We start from the raw sequence: 24,640 nt of genomic DNA on the forward strand, positions 1-24,640 counted from the left end.
ATCACATCATTTATAAGTTGACAAAAATGGGCAAAATCGTGTGAAAATGAATTTCTTTGAAATTTAGATCCTGTTTGTTTGTAGGGAAATAAAAATGAATTCTTTAGTGCTATTTGAAAATTCCTCTGATGAACAGTTTTCAAGAAAATCGAGGTCAAAGTGAAAACTTCGATCGTCTTTTATACAACTGTGGAGGTAGATTTTTTCATGAAACTCACTCAACTGATTTAACCTTTGATGACCATCCAGAAAATGTACTTATTTCGAGAAATAGAATTTTACTTTTTCTGCAAAACAGATCAGTTCGATTTTTAGCTAAACCGAACGCATTCTATGACCGCAGAAGTTAGAGAGCTCAAACTTATTATTTGTCAATAAAAGTTGTTACTTCACATCATGGATTAAACACTTTCAACAATTTAACAATAGTTCTGTTAATTTTGGACATTGACGTTAAAACTTTGAGCCTCAATATTTCGAGAATGGTATAACCTAAAAGCATTATTCCTTCCCCAATTCAGTTCTTTAATAATTGCTAATACAATACAATCTCATTACTTTCTATTTGTGGACTTTGGGCTTGATATTTTGGCTGTTTATGTGCGAGAAACAGCTTATTTAACCACTTAAACTCATCTTTACCCATTTCTTGGTAAACAAACCAATTTTCTGGTTAGACTTATAAATGAAATGTAAAGATTGCTGCCGAAGACGCTAACATTTGGGTTGAGAGTTGAGACTTGATGGGATCTGTAGAGACACAAAAACTGGATCTATTAGTACTATTTAATGATCTCTATTATGAACAGTTTTCGAGAAAATCGATGTCAAAGTTAAAACTTCGAACGCTTTTTGTTCAACTATGGACGAAGATTTTTCCTTGAAACTAAATTTGCTAATGTTTATTTCGATGAACAACCAGAAAATGTATTTATTTTTAGTGATAGAACTTTTCTTTTTCTGCAAAACAGATCAGTTCGATTTTTAGCTAAACCGATCGCAATCTATGACCACAGAAGTAGGAGAGCTCAAACTTATTATTTGTACATTCAAATTGTTACTCCATATCATGGACTAAAAATTTACGACAATTTAACAATAGTTCTCTTGATTTCGGCCAACGTTCTTAAAACTTTGTACCTCGATATTTCGAGAATGGCATAACCTACAATCAGCATTCTTTCCCCAATTCAATGCTACACTAATTGCTAATACAATACAATTTAATTACTTTCTATTTTTAGACTTTGGGCTTGATATTTTGACAGTTTATGTACAATAAACAGCTTATTTAACCAACTAAACTCATCTTAACCCATAACTTGATGAATAAAGCAATTTTCTGGTTAAACTTACAAATGAAATACAAAGAGTGATGCCAAAGACGTTAACATTTGAGTTGAGAGTTGAGAGTTGATGGGATTTGTAGAGACAAAAAAACTGAGTCTATTAGTACTATTTAATGATCTCTATTATGAACAGTTTTCGAGAAAATCGATGTCAAAGTTAAAACTTCGAACGCTTTTTGTTCAACTATGGACGAAGATTTTTCCTTGAAACTAAATTTACTAATGTTTATTTTGATTATCAACCAGAAACTGGTCTTACTTTTAGAGTTAATATTTTCTTTTTCTGTTGAACGGAACAAGTTCGATTTTTAGTTAAACTAACTACTTATTGTAACCGTAATAGTTAGCGAACTACAACTCCTCCTTTATGCATAAAAATTGTCTGCTCATATTATGAATCAAATGTTTCTTTCAATTTATAAACAGTTCTCTTGATATTGGCCATTGGCCTCGCAACTTTGAGCCTCTATATTTCGAGAATGGCTTATCTTAAAGTCATCATTCTTGGTTAAACATTAGATTCTATTATAAGGAATAATATATTGAAATATAAATGCATTCAAGATTCTACAAAAAAAGTTATAGCGTTGTATATCTTATGTTGTCAGATTTGAGACTTTATTTATAAAGTTGAATGATAATCAAAAACAAAACTTATGCATTAGAAGCATCTTCATTATTAGATGGATTATCTCAAATTTTGTTCAGTATTCAGTCATATACTATTATAGCCCATAGTAAAATCTAATGTCTGGTAAAAGAAAGATAACTGTAGGTGCAAGCATTCTCGAAATATTCAGGTTCAAATTTTTAAGGCCAATGGCCAATATCATGAGAACTATTGATAAATCATTAAAAGTATTTAATTCATAATGTGAAGAAACAATTTTTATGCGCAAATAAAGAGTTCCAGCTTTCTGAATCTTATGGTCATAAAACAAGGCCGGTTTAACTAAAAATCGAACTTGGTCCGTTCTACCGAAAAAGAAAATATTATTTCTAAAAGTAAGACCAGTTTCTGGTTGTTCATCAAAATCTACATTAGCAAATTCATTTTCATGGAAAAATCTTCGTCCATAGTTGGACAAAAAGCGTTCGAAGTTTTAACTTTGACATCGATTTTCTCAAAAACTGTTCATGTTAGAGATCATTAAATAGTACTAATAGACTCAGTTTTTTTGTCTCTACAAATCCCATCAACTCTCAACTCTCAACTCAAATGTTAACGTCTTTGGCATCACTCTTTGTATTTCATTTGTAAGTTTAACCAGAAAATTGCTTTATTCATCAAGTTATGGGTTAAGATGAGTTTAGTTGGTTAAATAAGCTGTTTATTGTACATAAACTGTCAAAATATCAAGCCCAAAGTCTAAAAATAGAAAGTAATTAAATTGTATTGTATTAGCAATTAGTGTAGCATTGAATTGGGGAAAGAATGCTGATTGTAGGTTATGCCATTCTCGAAATATCGAGGTACAAAGTTTTAAGAACGATGGCCGAAATCAAGAGAACTATTGTTAAATTGTCGTAAATTTTTAGTCCATGATATGGAGTAACAATTTGAATGTATAAATAATAAGTTTGAGCTCTCCTACTTCTGTGGTCATAGATTGCGATCGGTTTAGCTAAAAATCGAACTGATCTGTTTTGCAGAAAAAGAAAAGTTCTATCACTAAAAATAAATACATTTTCTGGTTGTTCATCGAAATAAACATTAGCAAATTTAGTTTCAAGGAAAAATCTTATTTCATAGGTGAATAAAAGACGATCGAAGTTTCAACTTTGGTCTCGATTTTCTCGAAAACTGTTCATCAGAGAAATTATTAAATAGTACTAATAGATCCAGTTTTTGTGTCTCTACAGATCCCATCAAGTCTCAACTCTCAACCCAAATGTTAGCGTCTTCGGCAGCAATCTTTACATTTCATTTATAAGTTTAACCAGAAAAATGGTTTGTTTACCAAGAAATGGGTAAAGATGAGTTTAGTTTGTTGAATAAACTGTTTCTCACGAATATATAGTCAAAATATCAAGCCCAAAGCCCACTAATGGAAAAATATGAGATTGTATTGTATTAGCAATTAGTAAAGAACTGAATTGGGGAAAGAATAATGCTTTTAGGTTATGCCATTATCGAAATATTGAGGCTCAAAGTTTTAACGTCAATGTCCAAAATTAAGAGAACTATTGTTAAATTGTTGAAAGTGTTTAATCCATGATGTGAAGTAACAACTTTTATTGACAAATAATAAGTTTGAGCTCTCTAACTTCTGCGGTCATAGAATGCGGTCGGTTTAGCTAAAAATCGAACTGATCTGTTTTGCAGAAAAAGTAAAATTCTATTTCTCGAAATAAGTACATTTTCTGGATGGTCATCAAAGGTTAAATCAGTTGAGTGAGTTTCATGAAAAAATCTACCTCCACAGTTGTATAAAAGACGATCGAAGTTTTCACTTTGACCTCGATTTTCTTGAAAAATGTTCATCTGAGGAATTTTCAAATCGCATTAAAGGATTCAGTTTTTTTGTCCCTACAAACCAACAGACTCAGAATGTCAAAGAATTCAATTTCTACACGATTTTGACCATTTGTGTCAATTCGTGCATGCATGTGATGATTTCGTTAGTTTCTTTTGCATTAACAACCGTTAGCGAATTAGAACTGCAAACCTTTGTAATGAATAATAAAAACGCCCGATGCATAATAAAAGCTCTTTAAATCGACACAATATGTCCTCGTAGTGATTTTCGCGAAACATTACATTTTAAAATTGAGACATTTTAATTTATCGATCAATATAGCTCATCATCATAATTAGAACTGAAAATGTAGTAAATTGAAGATTGAAACAACAGTAATTTATTGAAAATCATTTATAAGTATCTCAGGCTATAAAACGTATTCTCATTTAAAAGGTGTAAATGCTACAAACAAATTATTGTTAATGCCTTTTGTATATCAATTTATTAGATCATTATTTTAAGAGCATTTAATAACATAATTGAATGTAGCCTAAATTTATGATGCAAATTATTTTGATAACTATTCTGTCTACAGTCAACAATAGTTGAGCTTATATTATAATATATAATATTTTTGTGGACAATTCACTTTTTTGAGTCAAATTTTTCATGTCAAATAAAATACATTTCTTTATTTCAAATCAATTGAAAATATACAAGTTTCCTTTGGAAGGAAAATTTTAACCGGAGTTCAATCAGAAGAGATGTGAGTTCCAGTGACCCCAGAAATCGGGTTGATAATGGTCATGGCTATCATGGTGATGACAATTCTCATGCATGATGATTGATCCACCGCCCTTCTTCTTGCCACCACCGGACAGGATAGTTTTACCATCACAACCAGATAAAACAATGTTACCATGATCGGATTTGCCAGCAAAAACGACTGATACTAAACAGAAGAGGAAAGCAAAACAAAATAATTTAGGAGACATATTCAGTGTTTGGTTGTTGAATGAATAGCAAACTAAACAAAGCAAATTTATTTTTCAACTTGTTGATTGAAGATGTTGAACTGAACTGATACTTTTCCTAAACATTTGGTTCCTTTTTATATTTTTTGACTTTCGAATATAAGCTTCATAAAATGCTAATGTTAACTCAACTACGCTTAAAATGCTTACATAATGTTAATAAGCCATTCTTGTAACCATCAATTTTCAGTAAATATTTTATCATTGCAAATCCATCATCTGATTAAATCAGCTCATATCTTGAAACTAGATTATCTTTGAATCTAACAGTACCAAGAACTTGATGCTTAACTGGATGCAATCTTGTTCAACGGACACCATTTTAATGACTCAATATCCAGATTAGATGCAATTGATTAAATTTTCAGTGTAAAAGTGAAATTAGTTTGGAAATTAGTAAATAATAATTATAAATGATCACAATTGCATAATTGATAAATCTTTTGCTGGTTTAACCAATATTATTAATGTAATATTATTGAGATGAAAAAAGACAATCAATTGATATTTTAATTTTATGCTTTTACATTCGACTCCATTCCTGGACAATTCAATAGTTGCTAATGGAGCTTGTTTTTGATAAAATTTGAATTGAATGAAATCGATACTTCAACAATGGTTAAATGGACTGTCTGTTTTAATGTCCATCAGATTATTGATCTTGCAATATCGCCATTTTAACAAATGTCAAGATATTACATCTTTTAAACAGTCTTACAAGTAGAGAGGAAAATGATTGTCATCAATTTGCTATTCCTGACTTTATTAATTAATGTGCAATATTGTTTAACTTATTATCTCAATGATTTTATCATCGGTAAGTTTAATTTTTAAAATTGTACTAATAATGTTTAATTGTTGATAATATTTGGTAATTGAAGGTGTAGTAACTGGTCCTAATGGTGGGTTTGTTGAGAGATCATTCAATGCAGCATTGGAACAGTTAAATTTAACTTCGATAACAATAAGTGAAACTAAATGGATTAGAGGAAGTAATAATACAGCTGTTAGTGATATTTGTGACTCGCTGGTAACTCGATCGCATCAATATCCATCGCTCATCTTTGATTTTACACCTCAATCAGTGGATAATGAAAATGGCCAATTTTCAACTGCTATTAAAAAATACTCGCGATTATCAGGGACTCCAACGGTCAGTACAAGTCTTTCCCTTGGAGCCAACAAGAATCCATGGAACCGTCTTAATTCAATCGAAAACAATTATCTTATTCATTTATATCGACCGGGTGATGTGATTCCAATGATTATCCAAGATATAATAACTCTTTACAATATAACAGAAGCTGTCATCCTCCATGACCAATCATTTAGTAAGTTGAACAGAATCTTGATTTGAAATCATTTAAATTTTACTTGAACCTGGTCTTTCTAGTTTTAGATCATAAGTTAACTGGGTTGTTGGACAAATCGACGGTTGATTATGATGTTAAACGACTGGACGCTGATACCTTGGAAGACACAATGAACGAATTAAAAGCTTCTAAAGTCCATAATTATTTCGTTTTGGCCAAAATCGCTAATATTGATAGGATTCTAGAAATGGTAAAAATAACATTAAAAACAATTATAATAATCAAAAATGATATTGATTTTCAATTTTCCTTTTTTGCTTTTTCCTATTCATTTAGGCTTCTAGTTTGGGAATGTTTAGATTTGCTGATTCCTGGTTCATGATTACCAAGGGAAGAGGCCAAATAAAGTGTGACAATTGCACTCATGGATCAATCCTTCTCTATCAGCCATCACGAGTCAAGTCCATTGAATACGATCATTCACCAGGTTTGAACAATATCTCAAAGGAAAAAAGAATTGATGCTTTCTTTATTTATGATCTGGTTCGTTTAACCTTAATGAGTGTGGATGAAATGGTGAAAACAAATGTTTGGCCAATTAACTTAACATTTCCTGATTGCGGCAAATCGTTAACTACACGTCAAATAGATGAAAGAAAAGGGTTAAATCTTAGAGATCAGATGTCATTAGAAGGTTTCTTTGGATTATTTGGTCAGTTCGTTATATCTCCTTCAACAACTCCAAATCCCCTTTCTAACCAGCTTTCAGATGGTTTTGATCAATTCATTGATTACCAAGAGATAATTATGAGAGTTTCAAAAGTTGAACTATGGAATTACCAACCTTTTCGTTATTACCTGGTCAGTGAATGGATTGCAGAACCACCAAGGGGTCGGTTTATTTTAACTGGAGCCATTCAAGCAGCTTCAAAACCTTTATTCAGAATAGTCACAATTCAGGTATTTTTAAGTTTATGTTGCTTTAAATCAATCATTTGCTGATAAGAATTTCGTTGAATCATAAAAATAGATTAATCACAATTTTCAAGAATACTTTTGAATTTAAAATTTACATCTTTTGATAATCGATTCTAATTCAAAAGTTAGCTAACCCTTTTTAAGATTAAAACGACTACAGTGAAGTACCAGTAATTGCGACTCTCTTGAAATAGCAAAAAAGCTATTTTACGAGCAAATGTTTGCTAATTAGTACAGGTCATTGCAAAAATCTAATTAGCTTCGTTTAAGATCTTCTTTTGGCCAGATACTGAGGTGTATTGCCAAGGTAACCATCAGATGGGTTATTTTATTTAAAAATGTAACTTCTGACAATTTTGTGAAATTAATCCCTCAATTAATTAATTATTTTCTAGTGTGTTAGATTAACTCTTGACAATTATTAAATTAGAAATTTATATTTATAATGTGTTCAATTATTGAAATAGCAACCACCTTTTGTGATGAGATGGCCGAACGGTACTTGGTATGGATACTGTATAGATTTACTTGAGGCAATTCAAGATCGACTTGCTGAAGAAGATAAGTTCGACTATGAATTATATGAATCCCCCGATGGTAAATATGGTGATAAAGACCCAACAACCGGCAAATGGGACGGCATAATGGGAGAGATACAATCTGACGTAAGTAAATACTGAAATATATTGAAATTCAAACTGAATAAACTGTGTGTTTTACTCTACGATTTTACAGAAAGCTCAGATTGGGATAGGTTCTGTAACGGTTATGGCTGAAAGAGAGTCGATTGTAGACTTTACGGTTCCTTATTACGATCTCGTTGGAATATCAATCCTGATGAAAAAAACAACAACACCTTCACATATGTTTAAATTTCTAACTGTCTTGACTAATGAAGTTTGGTTGTCAGTCCTTGTATGTTATCTCGCCACCTGGTAAGGAGTAATCAGTAATTCTTGATTGAACCTTTTCTAATTTCTTGCCTTCATTTGCAGTGCTGCTATGTTCATCATTGATAGACTGAGCCCATACAGTTATCGTAACACAAAGAATAAACGCAAAGATCAAAATGCTTCTCGAGATTTCAATTTAAAAGAGTGTTTCTGGTTTTGTATGACATCGTTGACACCACAAGGTGGAGGTGAAGCTCCTATCAACTTATCGGGACGATTTGTTGCAGCCATTTGGTGGATATTTGGTTTTGTATTGGTTGCTACTTATACTGCTAATTTAGCTGCTTTCTTGACAGTTTCACGTCTTGATTCACCGATTGATGGACTTGATAAATTAGTTGAACAGTACAGAATCAGATATGCACCAGTAAAGGATACCCTGTCAATGATTTACTTCAAAAGAATGGCTTATATTGAAAAGAAGTTTTACGAAATATGGAAAGATATGGCTCTTGATGAAAATTTAGATAAAAAGGAAAGAGGCAAACTAACTGTCTGGGATTACCCTTTAACCCAAAAATATTCAAATATATTAAAACAGATTGAAATGACTGGAATGCCTAAAACTTTTGAAGAAGGGGTTGCTCGAGTTAAAAAATCGAAAAACTCAGCTGAAGGTTTTGCATTGCTTGGTAAGTTTCTTGCATCTTTCAAACATGAATAATTATATCTAATGTAAAAATTAATTTTTAATTCCATGCTAATAGCTGATGCAACCAAAATACGTTATGCTGCAATGACAAATTGTGACTTACAGCAAGTTGGCAATGAATTTAGTCGAAAGCCTATTGCATTGGCAGTTCAAGAAAATTCACCCTTGAAAGACAAATTAAGCTCAGCTATATTGAAGCTTCTTAATCTACGTAAATTGGAATCACTGAAGGAAAAGTGGTGGAGCAATAATCCTGAAAAAGCAGATTGTGAAGATCCAAAGAAAGCTAGTGATGGAATCAGTATCAGAAATATTGGTGGTGTTTTCATCGTAATTTCTGTTGGTGTTGTTCTTGCTTGCATAACCTTAATCTGGGAACATTGCATCGTTAAAAAATTCAGAAAGTCATCAGCTAAAGTATCAAATGTTTTCAGACAAGAAATTGGAAAGAAAGAATCTTCAAAACTCTATAATTTTCCAATGCCATACAACCCAAAGATGAAGGAAAAGATATAAATTACCATAAAAGAATGAATTTTATCGCGACTCAATTTCTTCGAATATTTGTGGCTATATAACATTTATTCAATCATGTTGACCTAAGTGTTACAAACTGAAACATAATGAAAAGTAGTAGTTTCACTGGTTCGATTGGCACTAATTTTTGTAACATGTTGAAAATTAAAGATAAAAATATTCGAGTTGATGATAAATATTGGATTGTATTCGAATAATTAGCGGTGATTGGCAAAGATGATTGGTGTTTCTCTCTGTGATTTGGTAGAAAACTGTAACCAAAGATCTTTTTATCCGTGTTCATTATTTTTTGCTGTTTAGTCTCTTGGCTTGAATCAGTTCTGATGTGCCTGTTCTAGGCAGTTTAGATCTATCTTTAGCTGCAGCATCAATAAGGAAAGATTCACGAACAAGATTTCCTCTAAAAGAATCGATGCCTGATTTTGCAGAAAACATAGATTTGGGTGAATTAACAATGGGAACAGAATCATTCGAAGTAGATGATTTAAAAGGTAGTGATTTAAATTGCGACCTAACAGGTTGTGAATAAGGGTAAGATGGATTGGCGCGTCGACTTTTGAAATATTCTCGACGAGATTTATATTTGTCAGTTGAACTAGTTAAGCTTTTAGGAATATCAACTTTCATATCGAAAGGATACATTTTACTAATAAGATAAAAATAGTAACAGAAATGAGAAATCAAACTCAATGTACCGGTAATGGTGAATATCAAGAATAACCATGTAAATAAATCAATAGAAGCGGGCTCTTGGTTGACCTGTGGTTCAACTGATTGCAAGTAACTAACCAAATCGGAAGATAACATATAATGACGCTTTAAATTAACAAAACACAAAAAAAAATAATTGATTCTCAATGGATATTATGATAACAACAAGGATTATCCAACAGTAATTTGAGCAACTTTGCGAAGCGCCATCTTTGAGTGTTGAAAATAACCAACAGTTTATAACAGGTAAAAATGGGTGGAGCTTAATAACTGTTGAAACTTTTTTTTTCTTTACCTGAATGTTTTTTATCTTTCCTTCATCACCAAGGAGAAGAGACTTTGGGAAGCAAAAACATTACAATTAATTGTTGACTTTGGTTATTTCAACTATCTTTGAAAGTGTCTCTACTGTTAACTAGATTAATTAGTTAATTGATTTGTTTCTTCTTGTTTTAATTTAAATGAATTTAACAACCTTTAAATTTGTAATAGTAAAGCGACCACTTTACAGATCCGAGACGACCTAATGTCATCTTCATCGGATACTAAGTCAACCAGTTTAATCTACCATCATCAACAAATTAAACCTCATAATCATCATTATCGTTTGCCTTTACCATGGCTATAGCATCTTTATTTATTTTAGGTAAGTTTAAATACACTTTACCATCAAATTTGTATCATAAAACGGTCTGTTACTTCTGACTAACTAATGATCCTCTCCTTTGCTTCAACTTGCTTTGCATTCTTAATTTTGACGTTTGACGGTTGAAGATTTTTCCCTCTCTCTCTTTCTCTTACTCTCTTTTCCTTCTTTCTTTTCTTTCTCTGCCAGTTAGGAAATACTTTTCTTTCTTTTCCTTTGGGCTAAACGCTTTTACACATCTATGAATTTGAAAGAAATTAGATTTAAATGTTATCTCATTGTACAGACGATTCACTTTTTCTCTCTTTTAATTATCTTGATCAAAGTGTGAACACTGTATTGATCATACTCTACAGAGGTACCACTCCCCGAGCCACTTGAAAATGATCAATGTGATGATATTAGATTGTTCATAATTCACACACATTTCCCCTTTATTTGAACAGACAATTTGTTAAACCATCAAATTTTTCTTCGGTTAATCACTTGTTTAGTCTGTTATTCCTAATTTTGCCCTTTTTTCCTTATTTAAAATCTAGTCTCTTCCTGTTATAAGTTGGAAAGTACTTGTAACAGAAGGTGTGAAAAGTTTATTTTTAATTTTTATTAACATAGAATATGATTAAATTTTTTGCTAAAATTTATTTGAACTCATTTTTTAAAACTGATTTTTGTAATTGTTCACTAACATTGCATAATGATTCCTTGCCTTTTTATACCTTTCCTGAGTATGTTATCTTTTATGTTTACAAAATTTTTCCTATCACATCTCAAGAGTAAATGTAGTCAAGAGAGAGAGAAATCTTTATATTACTAACAAACTGAATCATACTTTATCTATTAATATTGTTTATTTTTCTCCTGTTTTCAGGTCTCCTTGGATTGCATTACCATGGAGCATTATCAGCTACCTCCGATAGCACATCTAGTCAATGGAATCGTCCCATTTATGGTACATCTCCATATGATGCTTCAAGTTATCCTGGATCTCAGTATTACCAGCAAGAAAATCAACATTCAAAGCCTATTTCCGGAAGATTATTAGAAGGTGTATATGGTCATTCAGATCGTCGGTGTAAACAGGCATTAGAAAATAAAAGACCACAAGAACTGATCACTGTCGAAACGAAATACGGATCTTATGCAGGCAGAATTTCGTACCTTTGTGATGCTCCAGGTTTACCAGTTTGGTCTAGACCAGGATCACCTTCAAATAGATTGATTAGTTGGCAATATGAAGTTGCCGTATTTTTGGGAATACCTTATGCTCGACCGCCATTAACAGAGCATGGACTGCGTTTCAAGGTGAGATACCTTGCAACTTTGCTTCTTTACCATGAAGAATCAAATTTGTGGCAGACAGATCAGGTTAACCAGTCAGTCTGCCCATCAATCACAGTAAAAACAATTGAACCATTAAGTTCTAAATTAGATACTTTTGTGTACATTATTTACTTATCTCTCAACACATCTGTGAAACTAGAAATTACTTCACAAGTTAGTGCAAAAATCTATACAATTTAATTTGCTGCCAACTAATTGTGGTCAAAATTAATCTAAATGTGATTGATGTATCAGCTAAATAGATCTACTATTTTTAAATATATCAATTTAATGATGTTTGTTATAAATTTCAGTCTCCACAGCCACCATCATATAAAGGATCTTGGAGTGCAGATAGATTCCGTCCGTCTTGTCCTCAGCCATCTCAATATACAGGAGCTGACAAAATGATTTACGAAGTTAATGAAGATTGTCTCTATTTAAATATTTACACACCAAAGGTAAGTCATAATATTAATTTAATGTTGAATTTTGAATTGAAAATAGCCCAATGACAAACCCTTTAAATTAAATCAAATTGTCATCAGTCATTCACTTGACCCATTTGAGTTTTCTGTTTTTACTCATTATTCAAAATTATTCCAACCCACGTAGTTGCCATTCACAATTTACCTTTTATTGTTAGTGAAAAAAAGGTAAACTTAATCATCGTATTCTTTCATATTTTTGCTTTAAAACAGTTGAATATTTATTAAATAGCCATCAAACTTTCATTTAAATTATTCAATAAAAGTTTCGCAGTACTGTTTCATTGATAAGGAATGAACAAAACGTATTTTACAACTTTTTTGGCGGGCTTTTGTTTTCATTAATTCAAACCAGGGTTGAACTGGATCAGTAACTGGATCCCAATTAATTAGACAGGGTAAAAGAAAGAGGAAGGAGTCAAATGAAAGTAGATAGTGGAAAACAAGCTTTCCAGATTTGTAAGAATTGCTTATTGTATTATTGTATTGTATTCATTGTAAAGGTGATTTGATACTTTCAATGTTTAAGCCTGCAAAATTATTTACAATGTATGATATTTAGACTTAATAAGCTTGATATTATGTCATTATATGGCTCAATTTCGGATTACAAGGGATTTGGCACCTTGATAATTATCCACTTGACTGCATTTAAATCTTATTTCCGTATCAATCCATCTATAATCAGTAAAGAAACTTACTTTTTATACATTTATTTCATTTTAAATCTACTCTTTTCTAATCATAAAATAATCATTTCATCAACAGGCTTCAGAGAACAAGGAAAAACCTAGTCCAGTTATGATCTACATTCATGATGGTAATTTTATACACGGATCCGGGAATCGATTCCCTGGTCATATGCTTGCTGCTTCGCAAGATGTTGTAGTAGTCACTTTTAATTATCGTTTAGGAATATTAGGTAAAGATAAAGATGTTTTTTTCGAAAGAATTTGTTTTAACATTTTTACTTCTTTCTATTCATATAAAAGGATTTTTTGCCACTGCCGATGAATCATCTCCAGGAAATTACGGAATATTGGATCAAGTTCAACTCATACATTGGGTTCGTGAGAATATACGTAAATTTGGCGGTGATCCTGAAATGATTACTCTTTTTGGTCCTGGTGCTGGTGCTGCTAGTGCTGGTATCCTGGCAATATCACCTCTTAGTCGAAAGTATATCAAGCGAGTTATTGCTCAAAGTGGTTCCGCAGTTGCTCCTTGGGCATCTATTAATGAACCAATTATGATAAGAAACATGTCAATTGTGGTTGGAGCTGCTTATGGATGTAGCACACCTTTGACACGTAACCTTGTTGAATGTCTTAAAAGTCGTAGCTCATCTGACATTCCGATTGCTGCTGTTGCCAATCAAGTTGGATGGTTACCCTTTGCCCCGGTGCCAGACATGACAACACGACCTTTAGGAACAGAGGTATTACCCGATACGCCTGAGGTTATTTTACAGAAAGGATTTCCTGTTGATGATATCCATTTAGATGGTTACCTGACAGGAGTAACAAGAGATGAAGGATCAGCAATGGTATACAGTGATGAAGAAATAAAGCTCAATGACTATCAAGTTACACTTGAAACTTTGGAAGAAAAAATTGAAAAGTATTTAAAAATATACAACGCAACACTAAATCCAGAGGCTTTTAAATCAGCTCTTCGCTTCATGTACACTCCACCCGTAGATCCAACAAACGGAACACAAATTCGACAAGGACTCATTGACGTAAGTCTATCTCAGAAGATACTAATTATTTTCTGTTTGTATTACAACAGTGATGAACACATTGTCGTTGAAAAGATCACAAACCTTAAGAAAAGATCTTAACATGACCTCACCCTGTTTTCATTGCTCATTGCTCTTGGAAAGTCTTTTCATAAAGACTTCACTCTCTCCCATTATGTTTAGTTTGATGTCTTTAACGTGATTTTTGGTTCTCGTTAACCTTAAAAGTGACCTTTCAAGGATAGTGATCATAACTTGTACCCTTTCTTGTCAAGTTTTTAGTTGCTCAGATTTTTTGTCTATTCAATGTTACTTTTAAACTTTTTATTGCTCTCATAATAATGTAGTTACAATGTTTTCATTTCCGCTTCATCTCTTTATTTCCATCTTCTTTTCTCACTGTTTCATTTTTTCTCCCTTATCCTTGAGTGAGGCCCTTTCAAGCAAAGTTAACTTGAAAAAATATCAAAATGACCTCAACTTAACGTCACTTGATTACCTCTTCAACTATCAACTAAGGGCAACCCTTAATTAACTTTTAACTAAATGATTTCACTTTGCGTTTATGGTGAAATCAAGTTTAATTTCCCTTCCTCCAATGCTTTTTCATTCAAAATACCTGTTAGTCTTCAAATCATCTTGATTTTATCTATTCATTATATAAAATTAAATCAATATAATTTGGTCTACACTTTAAACTGTTTTAATGGTTGTTAATGTTTTCCCTTCTTTGTCTACCTTACTCTAATAATAGTATGAACTCTATCTGATCTTTACTCATATTTACCTTTTCTTTTTTATAGATGTATACAGATTCATGGAATGTAGCTGGAGTTGATAAAATGATGAAATTGATGGTAAAAAATAAGATTAAAACATACATGTATGTTTTAAATTACACCATTGAAAGTTTGCATTGGCCAAGGTGGATGGGTACGTTACCAGTCACAGAGTTATCATATTTAAATGAATTTATCGTTTGATCTTTTGCATCGTTTATCCTTTTTCAATCTTAACTCTTGGTTTCTTTATTTTAAAATTTTTCAGGAGTTCCTCATGATACGGAATATTTTTTAATTTCTGGAGCTCCCTTTATGGATGACCAGTTTTACCCTAAAATGTATCATCTAGACAGAGTAAAATGGAAAGAAGATGATCGTAACATGAGCACATTCTTCATGAAGGCTTGGGCTGACTTTGCTCGTCACGGTGATCCCACTCCAGTTGCTTTGTTTAACAATATCCTCTGGAAACCAGTTGATCCTGCCACACTTCAATACCTATCTGTAAACACAACCAATTATACTAGTATAATGCATCGAGACTATAAGCAAAGAGAAGCCAAATTTTGGAATGAATATATACCCGAATTAGTAGGGCAACCAAAACCCATTTGGCCTCCACTCTATCAGCCAATAGAGGGCGAATTGAGAATGTACAGGGCTTCTTTATGGGCTATCGTGGCCATTCTAGTGATCCTCACATTCATATCAGCTCTGTGTTCATGCCTCTATTGTAAAGCCAAAAGGTAAAGTAAAATTAACAAATTTTCATTGATTTCTGCACTTGACTTTCATATGTGACATAAGGCTTCATATGGATTAAATTTGAGTAAATTAGAGCCACAAGAGGATAGAAAAAGGATTAAGTTTTCTATCACCTTTGACACAAAAGTATTTACCCTAAGAAATAGAATACTTTAGAGTCTTTTCCATTCTCTCAACTTATCTTCGTTACATTTGGATTGGTCAAGCTCACTTGCAGTCAACCGTTTTTATTGTTATGCAAACACTCCATTGTAATACTTGAGCAACTTTCTTATCACTTATTTATTTTGACAAAAGAATCCATTGTCATATCAATTTTCATATTGTTTTATGCTTATCGCATCTATTTTTATATTCCCTTGCCTGTCATCAGTCATTACTTGCTAACGCTTTGCTTTTATTTATTTTTGTTTATTTTCATTTGCACAGAGATCGAGTCGGCAATGCTGCTCTTGATTACAATTTTCCCGATATAACTGCCATTGGAACACAATACAGTGCTCCATCCACCCGAGCCAATTCAGAGATATCATTATCCAGTCGCACTAGAGCAGATTATGCACAAACTCATAAACTCATGCCAAGTGGTAAAGACAAATACAAGCCAATCGACAAAGCATTCCGTCCCAAGACTCACAGGGATAGACAAACTCGAGTTTGACTAAATGCCTATTAAACTGTTTGTCACAATGACCATTCCATTTTCAGTGTTCAAAACCTTTCCTTAACAAAATAAGGAAAGGGGCTCTCTTAAAGTCTATTCAGATACCTCACTCATTCAATATTCAAGTTGATTTGAATATTATCAAGTTATATCATTGAATAATATAACTATCGACAAACATATAATTAATGTGGTACTCTTAATGTCTATCTATTTTAGAGAACTCCAATCATGACTGATGTCAAATGAACGTCGCCAGTGTTGAATGTTTTTTGTTTTTTTTGTTTGATTATTTTTATTTCAGCGCATCTGGCAGTATTTAATTCACAAGGCCAAAGGTTATCAAAGATAAACTCACACATATTTACACATTAACTACACATAAGTACGCTTTTTGGTATCACCACGCATCAATTATATGTGCCTTTACAGTACAATCATGTTCAATTGATCTTTTTTTTCATGTAAAGTATTCATTTCTTTGAGAATCACCAAATCAAAAACTATATACTTGATCATTTTGATTAATAAAACACTGTTTTCATTAACTTTGAATGTTGAAATAATTGTTGCATGCCATTAACCATTATTAGGATCAGTAGTTATTTCTGGCTTGAAATCATCAATATTTATAACAGGAAAATAATTTGGCAGCATCAAGATTGAAATGAGATTAATTAAGATTCTTGAAGATAAATCTTGTTCATTAAGAAATGATGATATCAATGTTAAATTAATGGCTTATTATTGGAGGTAATTGATACAAAAAAATGCATTAATAATCAGTTAATTAAACGAATCATAAGTGGTTGATAACAACTATTCAATAGAGGTAACAATGGGAAGTTGAAATAAAACAAAAGGTTGATGAGAAACAGTAAAAATAATAGTTTTAACAATTTGATGCACAACTTTGTTCATTGTTAAAATGATTAGGAATCGGGAAGGAAATAGTTACAATAAATTATTTAAAACAATAATTTGTTATCTCAGGGTTATAATATTAATAATAACTAAACTAATTTTACATTAAATTGTAAGCTACAATCAAAACGTTAATTAACAGCCGTTTTTACAGTCGCCATCTACTGTAATTATTTTACAGATGAACAAATTAAAACATCATAGATGGAGACTGTGAAAATTGCTTTAACCGGTACTTCAACACTTTAACATTTCAAATGTTTAATTTTAATTGTTCAGTATTTAGTCGATTCAAAAGGAACTAGGCCTGTAAAAGGTCTTGACCCACCAGCCTCCATAACTCCTGGTGTATCTATTTCAGTATCTCCTTTAAGATTACGATTAAGCAAAAGCGCCGGTAATTTTGTTTCTGGTCTTGACATTGTTCCAATTGATTTTCGTTCTTCATTAGACACTTCATCAGACATTTGAAACTCCTGATTATCATGTGCTTTAGTATCTTTATTCATTCCAACTTGATCCAGGTTTCCCTCGAAACGTTCCTCATTGGTATCATTTTTAACCTTCCGTGTTGGACTCATTTGACCATGTTTGGATCGTTTGTGGCTAAATCCATAAAATAGACAAGAGATGATTAGCAGAATAGCTCCAGCAAAAACAAAATACTTCCATTCCTGTCTTAACCATGAATTAATCCTTTTCCATATTGATTCATTTTTTAATGATGATGAAGTTGATGATGAATCATTTTTGGATAGATGTTCTTCCATAATAGACGGTAGGTCAATATTGTCAGGTATGTCTGCTGGTGAAAATGTTTTGTTTAATGATGAATGCAATAGGGATGCAGAAACACACAAAAACAAAAACATTGAAATAATTAACATGATATATATTTGGTTTGAAGATTTCATTATGATAAGCTTTTAACTATTAAAATGTTAAATTAACTGTTGAATCGACTATTTAAAATGTTGAAGTGTTATAATTTTGAAGGACAAGCATGAACTTCTTATATTTAGCATAGAACTGTTTTTATTGAATCACTGGTTCTATTGTTTTTATTGTCTTCAATTTCAATACATTCTGATGAGACAATCAACTGACAATTAACGATAAAATTCAATATTAACCATTGATTAGAACCATAGAGACATTGTCTTTATCAAAACTCTCTCATAATTATCTTCATCTCTTCAACTTATATATATTTCAATGTTTATTGCTACCTGTTGTCTTAAGAGGTCTTTTATTAACATTAACTAATTTTCAATTAGGTTAATGTACCTTAATTTTATTATTATGCCCACTTGAAATTAATCTTTCATTAAAAGTTTTCTTCATAATCTTCACTGTCATTTGTCTCATCTTTAATAACCTTTCAGAGTGACAGAATCAAAGTTTGCTGACTTTCATTTACTTTTGATAATTTTGTGATCAATCTTACAATTATCAATTTCTTGAATATTGACATTGGTATATTCACTGCTGAACTTGGAGTTAACTAACAGTCCAAGTAAGCCATGTTTAATCCAGCAATCTACCTAAATCAATATGTCAATATAGTTGATCAAGGTTGACATTCTTATCAATTGTTGCACAAACAATTTCATTTTTGTTTGATTTGGATTCAGTTATCAATGTTTTAAGCCATAGTTGTTTTAGTCAAACTCAATTCCATCGTTTGATTGCGTTTGAAATAAGTTTTTGCCGTTGATTATTAAGAAAAATAAAAAAGTAAAATTTATTATTGAATAAATTTGGGATAAATAAAGTATTGTATTGGTGGTAATTGAGTGATTTAAATTTTGTATCTATGATTGTTAACAGTCATTGTATTACTGTGTTAAAAAATTTTCCTTAAACCAGAGAAAAGTCCAGTGTTCTTTTTAGCTACAGGTGATGCAGTTGTACCCTCGGGTGATGAAGATGTTCCAGATGATCCAGATGATTCAGATGGCTTCTCAGTAACCGAGTTGGTTGGCCCTGGATTGAAAAAATTAAAAATAGGATCTACCATACCGTTTGATCCTGGACGATTAACAAATGGATTGAGATAAGCACCATTTGGTCCAGTTAACATTGGGATTTGAGGAGGAGAGGGTTGAGGATGAGGATGAGATAAACCAGATGAAGGTGGAGAAGCAAAGGCCATTGCTGCTTGAGAGGCTGAACTTTCCATCTTCTCACTGGTGTTAGGTTTTCTGAATGATTCAGCAAATGCTAAATCAGTTGAGGGCATGAAAGGTCTATACAAAGGATAAGGTGATCTAAAAGCAAACCCGGAAGTGTAAGGTGAAGGGTAGGCCATTTTAAGAGGATAAGACATTGATGGTGAACTCATCATGGAGCCAAAAGTAAATGGGCTTCGAACAGAAACTGGCATCATTGAGCTGCTTGAAGGGAGACCACCATAAGAGTAACTGTAAGGAGATGGAGGTGGCGGTGGAGCGGTTGACATGAGAGGTCGTGGACCATAAGCACCACCGTAGCCATAACCGCCGAATGAGTATGAAGGTCGAAGGGTAGAGGCATGAGGTCTTAATCCATTTCCACCCCAACTAAACCATGTTGATGGTCGAGGTTGTGGCATAGGGGAATGCATTGGAACTGATGGTGGAGGTGGTTGAGGGTGAGTATGATGATGAGTGTGTGGCTTATAATATGGAATGGCATCATCGAAGAAACTTGATGGCAAAGATGATAATGGAATTGTTTCTGCTGAAGTTGTTAAACCAAATGGACTTCGATATCTGTTGGGTCTAGATGATGATTTGTATCCAGAGCCGCTGCCAAATAATGATGATAACCAACCTCTGTCTGAGGAAGACGGTGATTCCCATTCAGAAAACTCGGGCCATGAAGCTGATGAAGACATGAAGTGTTGCTTAGTTCGATATCTTGGTCGATAACCTGAATACTTTTGTCTTGGAGGTAAATCACGATCATAGTTTTCATGACTGTGAGTTGTTGGTGGTGGCGGTGGTGGTGGTGGGCCATCAGAATGTTTCATGTCATGAGATGGGTTGTGTCGATCACCATCGGGAATTCGTCCTCGATAATCTTCTCCAGAACTTGATGAGCCACTTGGCGGTGGAGGAGGAGGGCCAGCTTCATATGAATCTACATATCCTGAATCAACGCCTGAGCTTGATCCAGATGGATAGTCTGGTGGTGCGAAATCGTCGTAGTTGGATGAAGATGAAAACTCTGGTTCTCGGTGTCGGGAGTTTGATCCAACGCGGAATCCATATCGAGTTCGAGTACGAGGGTTATCAGAGTTGTATGAAGAGTAACGTCCTCCACTGCCGCTTCCAGAATTACCATTTCCAGAGTTACTTCCCATGGAAGATGAAGATCCGTCATTAGATGAACCAGAATTAGAGCCAGATGAAGGAGCTTCATAATTATTTGAAGTTGCTGCAGCAGTTAAATCAACCATTTCCATATTGGTTACGGAGGTAGACATTGGTGATGATTTAATTTCATCAGATTGATGGTTAATTGATTGCATATGACTAGGTTGAGCTGATCCAGGTTTATCTAAATCTTGTGAACCAATAGATTGTCCAATCTGTTTAGACCAACCCTTAGTGTCACCAGAATATTTTGATTGATCACCAGACCAACCAACTCGTTTCAAAACTTCTGGTGAACTGATATTATCTGAAGATGGTTTGTTGGCTGATATTTCAGAGACTGAATTATCGTTAGACTCTTTTACGGAGTTAGATGCGGCAGCGTTGGACGATCCAGCCAATGAGCCAGATGAATACAACGCCATTGGAAAGTCTTCATCGCTCAGTGGTAATAATTCAGCTTTTGCCCAAAGGCTTGATAAACCAGAAGCAATATCTCCAGACGTCAGGGCTTGAGCCAAAGGAAGAGCTGGTATTGAATCGTCTGATCTATTTTTAGACTGGTTAGGAATGGTGACAAACACCTTTGGAGTTGTACTGGCATCTTCTGATTTGATAAAAGCACTTTGCTGACAAGTAACCAGAAAGTAAATTAGAAGATATTTCTGTGAAATGAAAGAAATAAAAATAAAAATTGATTAGACTATAATATCTTAATATAGGATCAAAAATAGTTATCATTAAATTGGTTAAGCAAAATCGCTTCTGAACCATTTCTGAATCACACACCAACCTAATTATGAGATGAAGATTTTCACCAATTCATAGAAATAGAGTTAGAAGTTGAATTAAATTAAATCAGGAGTATGAAACATTGATTAATAATAAAACACAACGAGCGCAACAATGAAACCGTTAATAATAAACAATAGCTATCAATATCGATGAACCAAGATTGATTTAAAAGATATAAGATAACAGATATATTGGATAATGAATACAACTAAGAATCGATCTACAAACGAGAATCTTAATTTTTAATTAATAATTAAGCAAATAAATCTTTAATCATGATTTGAGTGCACATGAATGATTAAAATCTTGATTATCAACAAATCCTTTCAATGTTTATAAATCTAATGGTTAAACAGTAAGACAAATAGATGTAAACATATACTGATGATGACTTTGTTAGTCTTAATGATCTTATAAATTGAATCTTGTCTTTCAAGTCTTCATACTTGTCATAACAATTGTCATTTTGATTAATCTTAATCATTAACCAACAAAACCATGTTTCATTTCAATTATTAACACACAAAAAACCATCAACTAACAAGTGAAAAAATCAACGAACCATTGTAAACTACATTTAATCAAAAAGTGATCTAATAATATCCATTTTTGGGATCCAATTTTAACTGTTTATCCTAAATTTTAGGGTTCCTCATTCCCATCATCCTGAACAGAATCAATTTTAATCATAATCACATGAATAATCTCAATAATAATAGCATTTACCTTTTAATTTTCAGGCTTTACATCATAAACTTGACCTTAACCTGTTCAACTTATTAATTCATCAAACCATATCTAATTGCCAACAACTTAGCAAGTTGATCAACAGTTGATTAAATTGAACTCAAGTGAGGATGAAATGAAAATACTTACAAATGCAATGAAAAAAAATCAAATCAAAACTCAAAGGAATCAACAATTTTCAATGGACAGACAAAATTGATGCAAAACCAATGTAATTAAGGTCAACAACAAACTAGATTAACCCGTAAAGTGTGAAAAGCTCAACATGAGATTAAACTCTAATCATTTGTTAATTGTTACTAAATAGTGTTGATGAGAATCTACAAAATGTAATTTACATTTACCTTTATGTATTCACTCATTAACAGGACAAGGAAGAGTTTAAATGATAATCTTGAATGAAAAGAAGCTAAGATCGGAATAAGGTGAGAATCGGAATGAACTTGAAATTCTTTTATCCATGAAATGTTAATAATATTATTAATAACGACAATAAGAGTAACAATAATGGGAAAGTCAAAAATTGATTCAAACAGTGAACAGTTAACAACATTATTAATCATTATTGTTATTGCCTTACAATTTCAATACTAATATTATTTTGTATTACAATGTTTTTGTAACGAATTCAATGAAACGAAGCCAAAATTAGAGGCCGTTAAGTGATCATCATAATGATGATCATGTCGTCTTCAGTATCATCAACTGAATCTTAAAAATTAACGCTCCTCTGAGTTTACTGATCATCACTGAAAAAACTGAATAAATAGAAGCTTCTCTCTTATATTTCACCCAAAATTCACGGTTTAAAGACTTTTTTAGCTTCCTTCTTCAATCTCACCTGAAATGTGAAGCTTATCATCTCAATGAACCGGCAAATTGGGTAAAAATTAAGACGATTCTGATGTTGATCATCAACATCATCATTATCATGTTCATGATCATGTTCAAGAGTCAAGAAGGAACCGGATAATTTGTTACGGTTAACAACATTCGCTCCAATCAATGACAATTTCAATTTACCCAAATTTTTTACATTTTTTTCATTCTTTCAATTATTTATGTTTAAATTTAATAACAAGTTGATTCTCAATCAATCATTACCAATTCAAACCTAAATCTTCATTTAAAATCAAAATTCATTTCTTTTCAGGTTTGGGTTGCTATTAAGCTAATTGTCTGTCAAATTTGACAAGTGAATATTGAAAAAAATCAGTCTAAAACAAGACAATTTATGCTCTACTTGATGATAAAAAATCGCAGGAAAAAATTCTCGTTAATCGTCTAATTAAAGCAATTAGCTGTTAATGAAATGCTCTTCAACGTAAAATTAACAGAAAATCAAAAGCAAAATTGAATATCAAAGATGAATTGAAAGCATCAAGAAAATCGAGTCTGAATGTTAAAGCTGAATATAACATTGAATTGTTATTAAACCATAAAAATGGAAACAATTGACAATAATTTTAAATTAGACTGAATTTCTTGTCAGATTTACTCCGTTTTGCTCGTTAAAATACTGTTATTTAGTAAATACTGTAAGTAAAATACTGTTCAATTGTCTACTGATTGTATTGGAATTGGAAATTTGGTTAAATTTGAAATTATCAAAATTAGAGATTGAGTTAAAATCCAGAAAAGGTTGAGATACAAAAGGCACAAAATTTACCTTAACCATTGTGAGTGTTGAGTATTTGAAAGATAAACTGTAATTCCTCGTAACAAAAAGTCCAATCGTATATAAATCACAATTGCCAAAGATTGAAGCACAAACAAATCACCATTCACAACAATTAATAATCAATGATTAAACAGTAAGAGAAACGCGATTTAAAGAGAAAATAAAATACAAAAGATTCACTTCATAATATCATGTTAAATGTTGTCGTTGCGGCTGCTGAATATGAAACAAACCAACAGTTGACCGAGTTACATTATATATGGAAGGGGCGAATCCCACCTCTTCTACCTCACCCACAATCTCACCCTCTCATCATCACCATCATCATCATACAACTATGAACCCATAGCGAAGTTGTCTTCTCATTCCTTTACTTGAGGTCATAAAAGCGCCCTAAAAGGAGTGGTTTCATCCGCCATCATTGGTAACATCAAAATGCTTATTATTTTCACCAACATTTACAGTAACAAAGGAGTTAATTTCATCTTTTAAGGCTTACACATTAAGCAAATTTGATTACCATTTTTTTATATCAAAATTTAATGATCAATGCGACAAATTTGTATTTTTTACACCAAAAATTGACTTTTTAAAATAATCTTTAAACGCATTTTCAATTGAAATGATGCATTTTTATTGCCCTTGAATAAAATGAAATATCTTATGCTATTAATAATGTCTTTTGAACCTTTAATGACGATTAAAGTGAATATTTTGTCGATATTTTCACTTATTT

At 32.3% G+C, this 24,640-nt stretch overlaps 3 protein-coding genes and 1 long non-coding RNA gene across 6 annotated transcripts; 3 read left to right on the forward strand and 1 right to left on the reverse strand.

Moving 5' to 3' along the window:
• Nucleotides 1-5,510: 5,510 nt before the first annotated feature.
• On the forward strand, nt 5,511-9,454 carry LOC107369115 (ionotropic receptor coreceptor Ir25a-like). The gene is made up of 8 exons (XM_015937036.3): nt 5,511-5,662; nt 5,727-6,176; nt 6,239-6,408; nt 6,495-7,118; nt 7,604-7,801; nt 7,872-8,071; nt 8,132-8,721; nt 8,797-9,454. The coding sequence occupies exons 1-8, from the start codon at nt 5,578-5,580 to the stop codon at nt 9,255-9,257; spliced, it is 2,778 nt and encodes a 925-aa protein (XP_015792522.2). The 5' UTR covers nt 5,511-5,577; the 3' UTR covers nt 9,258-9,454.
• Nucleotides 9,455-10,307: 853 nt separating this feature from the next.
• On the forward strand, nt 10,308-16,946 carry LOC107369116 (cholinesterase). 2 transcript variants are annotated; one of them, XM_015937038.3, is made up of 8 exons: nt 10,308-10,635; nt 11,507-11,940; nt 12,273-12,419; nt 13,215-13,368; nt 13,439-14,187; nt 14,991-15,120; nt 15,235-15,715; nt 16,164-16,946. In XM_015937038.3, exons 1-8 carry the CDS (start codon nt 10,608-10,610, stop codon nt 16,393-16,395), a joined length of 2,355 nt encoding a protein of 784 aa, XP_015792524.2. In that variant the 5' UTR covers nt 10,308-10,607; the 3' UTR covers nt 16,396-16,946. The 2 variants fall into 2 exon arrangements, with proteins under 2 accessions (XP_015792524.2, XP_015792523.2); XM_015937037.3 differs by lacking the exon at nt 10,308-10,635 and adding an exon at nt 10,817-11,363.
• Nucleotides 16,947-19,039: 2,093 nt separating this feature from the next.
• On the reverse strand, nt 19,040-24,128 carry LOC107369117 (uncharacterized). 2 transcript variants are annotated; one of them, XM_015937039.3, is made up of 2 exons: nt 23,893-24,128; nt 19,040-21,346 (listed from the first exon to the last, which is right to left on the reverse strand). In XM_015937039.3, the coding sequence occupies exons 1-2, from the start codon at nt 23,899-23,901 to the stop codon at nt 19,169-19,171; spliced, it is 2,187 nt and encodes a 728-aa protein (XP_015792525.2). In that variant the 5' UTR covers nt 23,902-24,128; the 3' UTR covers nt 19,040-19,168. The 2 variants fall into 2 exon arrangements, with proteins under 2 accessions (XP_015792525.2, XP_015792526.2); XM_015937040.3 differs by lacking the exon at nt 23,893-24,128 and adding an exon at nt 21,475-21,629.
• LOC149093124 (uncharacterized) lies at nt 22,589-23,482 on the forward strand. Its single transcript, XR_016199681.1, has 2 exons — nt 22,589-22,648; nt 23,377-23,482. It is a non-coding gene; the product is annotated as an uncharacterized LOC149093124 (long non-coding RNA).
• Nucleotides 24,129-24,640: the final 512 nt, after the last annotated feature.

This window comes from Tetranychus urticae, chromosome 3 (assembly GCF_039701765.1).
Source record: "Tetranychus urticae isolate SD_2017Ah chromosome 3, NJAU_TeUrti_SD_1.0, whole genome shotgun sequence".
Taxonomy (NCBI): Eukaryota; Metazoa; Arthropoda; class Arachnida; order Trombidiformes; family Tetranychidae; genus Tetranychus; species Tetranychus urticae.

Bases quoted from the DNA above. Each gene is read 5' to 3' on its own strand.
- LOC107369115 (XM_015937036.3), top strand. From the start codon at position 5,578: ATGATTGTCATCAATTTGCTATTCCTGACTTTATTAATTAATGTGCAA. The intron at 7,802-7,871 runs GTAAGTAAATAC...ACGATTTTACAG, and splicing joins TGGGAGAGATACAATCTGAC to AAAGCTCAGATTGGGATAGG. The intron at 8,072-8,131 runs GTAAGGAGTAAT...CTTCATTTGCAG, and splicing joins GTATGTTATCTCGCCACCTG to TGCTGCTATGTTCATCATTG.
- LOC107369116 (XM_015937037.3), top strand. From the start codon at position 11,333: ATGATTCCTTGCCTTTTTATACCTTTCCTGA. The intron at 11,364-11,506 runs GTATGTTATCTT...TCCTGTTTTCAG, and splicing joins CCTTTTTATACCTTTCCTGA to GTCTCCTTGGATTGCATTAC. The intron at 11,941-12,272 runs GTGAGATACCTT...TATAAATTTCAG, and splicing joins AGCATGGACTGCGTTTCAAG to TCTCCACAGCCACCATCATA.